This window comes from Triplophysa rosa, linkage group LG21 (genome assembly GCF_024868665.1).
Source record: "Triplophysa rosa linkage group LG21, Trosa_1v2, whole genome shotgun sequence".
NCBI classification, from domain to species: domain Eukaryota; kingdom Metazoa; phylum Chordata; class Actinopteri; order Cypriniformes; family Nemacheilidae; genus Triplophysa; species Triplophysa rosa.
In genome coordinates, this window is record NC_079910.1 from 21,009,547 (window position 1) to 21,017,609 (window position 8,063).

At 47.5% G+C, this 8,063-nt stretch overlaps 1 protein-coding gene across 1 annotated transcript in view; it reads left to right on the forward strand.

Annotated features, from left to right (window-relative positions):
- LOC130545565 (6-phosphofructo-2-kinase/fructose-2,6-bisphosphatase-like) overlaps positions 1-7,814 on the forward strand; it is a 48,067-nt gene extending 40,253 nt beyond the window's left edge. The window contains exon 14 of the mRNA XM_057320154.1: positions 7,755-7,814. Within this exon, the coding sequence (XP_057176137.1) occupies positions 7,755-7,814 (60 nt within the window). The remainder of the gene's footprint in view (positions 1-7,754) is intronic.
- Positions 7,815-8,063: the final 249 nt, after the last annotated feature.

Sequence of the window (8,063 nt, forward strand, 5' to 3'; positions counted from 1 at the left end):
GGTGGACGGGCCCCCGCCTGCGTTGGCATTTCAACTGCCTAGAGTTGTTGGTTGTGCTACTTGCATTGAGGAGGCTACTACCTCTCGTGCAGGGAAGCACGTGCTGGTCCGGTCGGACAGCACAGCTGCTGTGGCGTATTTTTTCACTCACAGCAGCTAACATGACTCGCCCGACGCCTCCTCCTCTGGAGTCAGCAGGTGATCAGCTCCCTGCGAGCCACACACATCCCAGGCGTCCTGAACCAGACAGCCGATGCGCTCTCTCGTCAGTCGACGCCTCGCGGAGAGTGGCGACTCCCTCCCCGCGCAGCCGGCTCATTTGGGGCAGTTCGGCCAGGCACAGGTGGTCCTGTTGCCTCCCCGGACTCCACCCATTGTCCGCTTTGGTACTCCCTGTCCGAGGTACCCTCGGCACGGATGCCCTTGCGCACAGCTGGCCGCGGGACAAGCGGAAGTACGCTTTCCCCCAGTGAGCCTCATTGCACAGGGCCTGTGCAAGGCCAGGGAAGAGGAGCATCAAGTGGTACTAGTTACGCCCCTTTGGCCTAACCAGGACTTGGTTCTCGGAGCTAGGCTCTGACAAAAACTCCCCCCCTGGCCGCTCCCCCTGACGCCGATCCTGCTTCCCCAGGGGAAGGGGCACGTTACGGCATCCCAGGCAGAACCTGGTCTCCATGTCTGGACGGGACGAGGAGATCCTGAGTGACCCACCCCCGGTCCGGTTGGGACGTCACTCAGGCTAGGGCTTCGGCCACTGGGCGGCTATACGCCCATAGGTGGCGCCTCTTCTCGTCCTGGTGCTCTTCTCGGCGAGAAGACCCGCGGAGTTGCTCGGTCGGGTACGAGCTGTCCCGTCCTCAAGAGAGACGGGGGAGTAACCTCTCCCCCTCCACACTGGGAATGTATGTAGCCGCTACGGCCGCTCATCATGACCCAAGTGCTGGGTAGCCTCTGGGACAGCACGACCTGGTCATTAGGTTCCTAAGGGGCGCGAGAGGGTGACCACCTTATCCGCGCTCCGTACCCTCTTGCGACCTAGGTGGTGGGCCTCAAGAGGCCCCGCCCCCTTCGAGCCTCTCGGGGTTGCCGCTCTTTCTCAGTCTTGATAAAGACGGCTTTCCTCAGGGCTCTCACCTCCAAGAGGGTAGGGGATCTACAAGCACCCTCCATGTCCACAGATTGCCTACAACTCAGGGCCGGGATTCTCACGTTATCTTGAGACCCCGCCCCGGCTACGTGCCCGAGGTTCCCACCACTCTCCCGAGAGACCAGGTGGTGAACCTGCAGGCGATTCCCAACCGGGGAGGAAGACCCAATCCGTGTTGTGTCCAGTACGCGCACTGCGCCTCTACTTGGACCGCACGCAGAGCCTAGAAGCTCTGAGCAGCTCTTTGTCTGTTTCGGGGGTCAGCAGAAGGGAGGACTGTCTCCAAACAGAGGCTGGCGCACTGGATCGGGGATGCCCTCTTTAGGGCATACCGATCTCTATTCGTCCCTGCCCGTGGGGTGAGGCACACCCCTCATGGGCACTGGCTCAGGGCGCTTCTTTGGCAGACATCTGCGGAGCTGCGGGTTGGGCTATGCCTAACAACTCCGTGAGGTTCTAATACCTACGCACGGAACCGGTGTCAGCCTGCATCCTGGCAAGGTGTGGGACCAGCAGCCGGTAGGGCGTATGCCTGCGGAAGCCCTTCCCCCTCCGGGGGGAGCAGTGGCGATGCCGCCTCACTTCTTTCCCCTCGGGTAAAGAACAGGCATTCCAACCATCACTAAGCACCCTTCCAGGGGACAGGCTGGGCAGAGCAGCCCTGGCCCCTTAGGCCGGGGAACAGTTGAGTTATCCCACATAGCTCTAACTGGACCTAGTGCTCCAGACGTGGTAACACCCCCTCCGTGGGCTGTTCCTTCTGATGTATCCTCATGAATGGTTCCCACCTTGGCAACCCATGACCTCCCACCTTGCGGTTAACTCCTGTCTGCACTTTCTTCCCATGAGTTCTCCCCTGATGGTGAGACCATGTGGTGTCTCCACTAATTCCTCCCTACGGTAGGTAGTGGCCTCTGCACCGTTTTTCCCCCAGGGGGAATAATGCTTACCCAGTGGCCCGTACGGTGCCGGGCGGCTTCTCGCCATTTAGAGAATCAGGCCTCCGCCCGTGACGGCCGGCGTTAGGGGGCTTCCCAACTTTTTGTGGAAAGCTCTGGGTCCCCCTTCCTCTCCACTGGAAGGTCATAATTTCGCGTTAGCGTGTTCGTCTGACTCGCCCAGGCCAGTCAACGTCGCTCCGCAGAGATTGTGACGCGGCTCAGTGCTGTGGCGTTTTCCATAGGAACCCCATTCTGTCGGTTCGACACAACGTCGAGAGACCGACAGAAAGGGAACGTCTTGGTTACGGATGTAACCTCGGTTCCCTGATGGAGGGAACGAGACGTTGTGTCCCTCATGCCACAACACTGGCCGCCCACCCCAGCGGTCGGGGGAGGATGCTTTAGGATCCTCAGACCAAAGGTGAATGAATGAGCACGCCGGCTTCCCTCTTATACCCGGACATCCGGGGAGGAGCCCGGCATGCAAATTTCATTTGCCAATTTTCATTGGCCTTTTCTAAATACTCAGAAGATGATAGGTTCTCAAGACAAACCCCATTCTGTCGGTTCGACACAACGTCTCGTTCCCTCCATCAGGGAACCGAGGTTACATCCGTAACCAAGACATTTTCTGGTTACAGTGGGAGTAAATTGGGACCGTCTTAAGCTTCAAAAAGACACAAAAGCATGATAAAAGAACTCCACGTGACTCGTGCCAGATATTTATATGTGTTCTGAAGGCATACCAGTGGGTTTGGTGAAAGCCAAAGGAAATATAATCCATTATTTTATGTTAGTCTTAACCTGTGTCTCTTTTCTTGTTTTTACCAAACCAAATCTGATCGTGATGTCATCGTGACCACCTGACAGATGCAATGCATTTTTGTTTGAAAATGTGTTATTTGACTTGAGAGCAAAGCGAGACCAGCCGCTGTCCCCAGATCAACTTTGAAAGCTTTGGTGATGACACACTTTATTCTTATTGGCAGACTGGACACGTGTGTGTATATTCCTGTTGAAAAAACAGCATATGCTGGTTAGGTAGGTTTTGAAGCAAGGTAGCTGGTTTGTGCTGGTCATGTGCTGGTTTAAGCTGGTCCTAAACCAGCAAATGACCAGCTTAAACCAGCACAAACCAGCTACCATGTTTCAAAACCTACCTAACCAGCATATGCTGTTTTTTTTTCAAAAGAGATATGACATGTGTTTGCATGTGTTTCACATCTCTTCAGTCGGTGACAGGCTAGTGTAGTTCAACTCAAACAAGCCTACAAGGCAAGCAGTCTGGCAGCAGAAGTCAACAGAAGCGTGTAAGTGTTTTTTTATGTCGTGTTTGATTTTGCGCAGGTGTGCTCAGAATTTGAATGAGTGAGATCTTGGAAGTTAGGTGCAGCCTGGTGTGTCCGTGAAATGAGATTTGGGATCAGTAAATGAAAATACAATAGTCTCCTGGTAACAATAGTTCCCTTTCTGTCGGTCTCTCGACATTGTGTCGAGACAGAATGACGTTTGAACTTGAGAACCTATCATCTCTGATTGTACTTTTAAAAGGCCAATGAACTTGGTGAATGGCATGGCATGCCAGTCTCCGTCTCGTGCATACGGATATTAAAGGAAGATGGCGTGCCCATTCATTCACCTTTTGTTCTCCGAAACCTGTGAGGCATTAAATTCTGAGCGTTATCTCTCTGATCCCTCTACTGGACTTTCTATGACGCAGAGCAGCGGACTCGTCCTCTTGTGTACGACTTCCCTGGGCGTTTCCCCACCCATAGCCAACTCATGAGGATGACATTTACGCCGCAGCATCGGAAGTCGGCTTACTGGCATCAGACGCTGAAGACTCCCAGGAGTTCTTGGCTTCGGCCGAGATGTCAGCCATGCTTGCGGAGATGTCAGCCACGCACCGCCTTCCCCACATCGCTCACGGCTTGATTCCTGGAGGTGCATGAGGAGCTCATCAAGACCTGGAATGGCCCCTTCTCAGCGTCTAACGAGCTCCATCGCCCTAACTTCCCTCGACATGGGGGAAGCTAAGGGACACGTCGACGTACCAGCAGACCGCCGCCACCTGGAGGGGTCGACCAAGGCTCCCTTCAAAAGGCATGTAAGTTTTCTTCAACACTAGTGTTGACGAAGGCTTACACTGCTGCGGGTCAAGCTGCCTCTGCTCTTCACGCCATGGCTATCTTGCAAGCCAAGGCGTTGAAGCAGTTGGACGAGGGAGAACAATCGTATATACAACATAGCGTTTATTTCAGTCAAGTTTCATCAGTGTACATTGCATAGAGAAAAACGTGCAATAATACCATGTATGTTAATACTATACTCTCTTTAACTTTCCCTATTTTTTTTAACAATGAAAAGTGTTATATACATAAAATTGAATTGAATGTGTTCAAAAAAACAAAAAAAATATGTATATATTATTTTTCTACTATGGTAGTGGATGACGTCCCAGAACAGAAAATTGCTAACATTCTTCGAAATATTAATCTTTGTGTATACAAAGAAATGTATACAGATTTGAAACAACTTGAGTAAATGGTGACAGATATTTTTATTTTGGGTGAACTATCCCTTTAAGAATCGGTTATATTCTTATTTATATTATATTTATAGAAGAATTTGAGTTGCCAAAGACTCTTCAAAGAGCACAGATGGAAAATTGCAGTAATAAGTTGAATTTTGGGGTCAGAAAGCATTGAATAAAAATAAAGGAAAACTGCACCTCCATCAGTACAAGTTGTTTGGGACACTGTTCAAGAAACAAATCTGCTCTTATGCAAAAATAAACTGCACCATATTAATCTGGCATACTGGAACTTCAACCAGGACTGGGGTCTATGGTCATATGGAATGAAAAAGAGTTTTTTTTGGCAGAAATAACACAAGATAGGTTTGGTGCACACAGGGATAAAAGAATGCCCCATGTCCACAGTTAAATATGTCACCAGATCTTCATTGTTGTGAACCTACTTTTATACCAGAGGTTCTGGACATTTTGTTTAGATACGTGTCTTCATGTTTTATATCAAATACCAACAAGTAATAAAATCAAAACCTGACTTGCTCTGCTAGAAATCTTATAATTGGTCGTGGTTAGATCTTCAATCAGCACATTGGTTCAAAATAAACATCAACATCAATAAAAAATTGGTCACTGAACACAAAATCAAGATCCTGCCATAGCCATCCCAGTTCCCTGACCCAAACCCTATAGAAAATGAGTGATATGAACTGAAGAAGAGGGAAGACCAACATTTGAAGGATCTGGAGAAATTCTTTATGGAGGAATGGACTCAGATGACTCTCAATGTAATCTCAAACCTCATCAGACTGAAAAGAAGCGTTAACACTTAACTCTGTTTACACATGAGACTAAGCGAGTATCTAGCAAACGCGAGCGTCTCTTTTTGTCATGGTTCTGCCCCATCTTGTCTTGCTTTTCTTGACCTAGTGGCAGAATCGTGACAGAACCTCTCGTTTCATGTGGAGAGAGGCGTTTTTGCCCTGTTGGCCTTCCACTCTCCGGTGTCACGTCTCCTTAATTGCTCGTTATTGGTTTCATGCCCCACACCTGTTCCCTCTTTTTTTGTCCCCTTATTTAATTTCCCGGTGTCCCCTGTCTTGTGCTGGATTATTGTACTGTTGTGTGCATGTCCTTTGTCTGGTGAGTTCCTGTCTGGTCAGTGTAGTGGAGTGTAGTGTAGTGTAGTGTAGTGTAGTTATTTTGCATTTAATTCAAATGTTTGTCTCTAGTTTAGTTTAGTGTAGTTAGTCCATGTTCTTGTTATCTGTCATGTTTATAGTCTGTTATTTTACCCCCACATGGGTCTTTGTTTAGTTAATTATTTATTAAAAGTCTGTTTAACCCCTTACCTCCTGTCTGCACTTGGGTCCTCTGTTCCTTGTCACCGTGTCTCACCGAGAATCATGACACTTTTATTAAAAACCCTTTCGACGCGTCTGCAGCATGCACGTATTTTGATATGACGCGCCACACACATGACAGGGCTAAATACATGTTTTGCCGAGCTTCGCATTACTGCTTCCCCAGAAGATATGGCATATTTCGTATCTTCCGGGAGGCAGACACACTCTGTCAGTTTAAATGTAGACTAAAGACGCATCTTTTTAATCTTGCATACACTACACTTCCATAATATAAATCCTCTGAGGGCTTAGGCTGCATTAGTTAGATCAACCGGAACCAAAAACACAACTGATGTACTTGTTGCATCAAAGAGTGCAGAACAGTACTCTTCTCGGGATGCAGGATGCAGTTCATGGCCAGACCTGATGGTAGAGCAGAGAATGGGAAGCGGCGACCTGATAAGAGCTGAGATGATAGAGCTGGATAAAGACGCGGTCACCTGACACGTCCTCACCACAAAATTTCAAATGCTATTAGATTATTAATGATAATCTTAAAACTATAATTTACCTTATTAGTAAGTTTATTTATTTTATTTAGCCTTGTTGTGCAAGCACTGTTGAGCTTGTGCAGAGGCAGCAGCTTTTGCCAGAGGGGAACTGGAATCCCCTGGTTGGGCCTGGGTTCTCCTGAGGTTTTTTTCTCCATTAGAGTTTTGGGTTCCTCACCACCGTTTGCATACTGTTTTTTTCCACTATTTGCCTGGCCGGGGGGGCTGCTTTAGAATTACAGTTTTAAAGTTTAGAAGTTTTACTTACATATAGGAATTTATAGTCCGTTTAATATCTGACCAGTGTTTCTCTCTCCTTTATCTTAAATGTGTGCTTCTCTGTGATAACCACTTTGCGTGTGTGTGTGCGCATGTGTGCATGTCCGTGTGTGTGTCTGTGTGTGTTAGTACGTGTGCATTTTGTGTGTGTGGAGTTGTGAGTCTGTGTTTTGTATGTGGGTGTGTTTGAACCAGTGTGTGCGTTACTGTCTTCTGTGTTTTTACAGGTACAACTTTAAATGTTTTGCTTATAGTCAATATGTTTCATGTACAGCTGCTTTGTAACAATGAAAATTGTAAAAAGCGCTCTATAAATAAAGTTGACTTGACTTGACTATTTTGAGGGCACCTGGAATCTGCCTTTAAGGGGGGGTTCTGTCACAGCCTGTTGCTGGCGCCTCGGGTCTCCACCTGAGGGCGCCATATCGCTCTATGTTGCTGCCTGTGTTTTGTTAAGGACAAACTAAACAAGACACAGACCGTATCGTGACAGACCGATGTATTGCTTTCACATATTTTTTTCTCTTTTATAATGATTGCGTTAGTTGAGCTATATGCTGGATGGGCGGCACTATGTTTCTTTGTGCCGCGGTTCAGAGAATCGGATCTGTAGGATTTACAGCACTTGAATTCATCCACTTCTCTCAAAATACACAAATATAAGTGACTGGTGAACTGGTAGAAAGAGAGCTTTACAGTTACTTCCACTATATTTATCTGATGTGAATAAAACACATCTGTCAAATTGAATGGATTGTTATTGCAATTTTCCATAGACATTAGATGTCTTGATGTATTTTCTACCTGTGCGCATGTTTATTCACTGTATGTGGTTCAAATCACTGCATAGTTGTGATATGTGAGTACGTCTGTCTCTGGCATCAAAGGAATCTTTCAGTGTCTGTCGTAATATAAAGGCATGTTTTCTTGATCTGATGTGAGTGTTGTGTGATGTTTCAGAATGTGGATGTGGACAGAGATCCAGAAGATGCCCTTCAGACCGTACCAGAACACAGTTAAAGGAGATGGAGAAGACACCCTTCTGAAGTCATGATAATACTGGCAGTAATGCGGAGTGAGATGTTATCAGTGACATCACTATCAGTATTACTGCACAGCTTTTCTCAGTCGTGTTCATGCATTTGTCAGATCTCAATTGAAATTCTCAAAACTACTTGTTCAACCTCCACGCCATCTAGTCACTTGTTATTTTCTATACATTTCTATGACACTTTTTATGGTCATTGTCAGGTCCAACTATGACAAGAT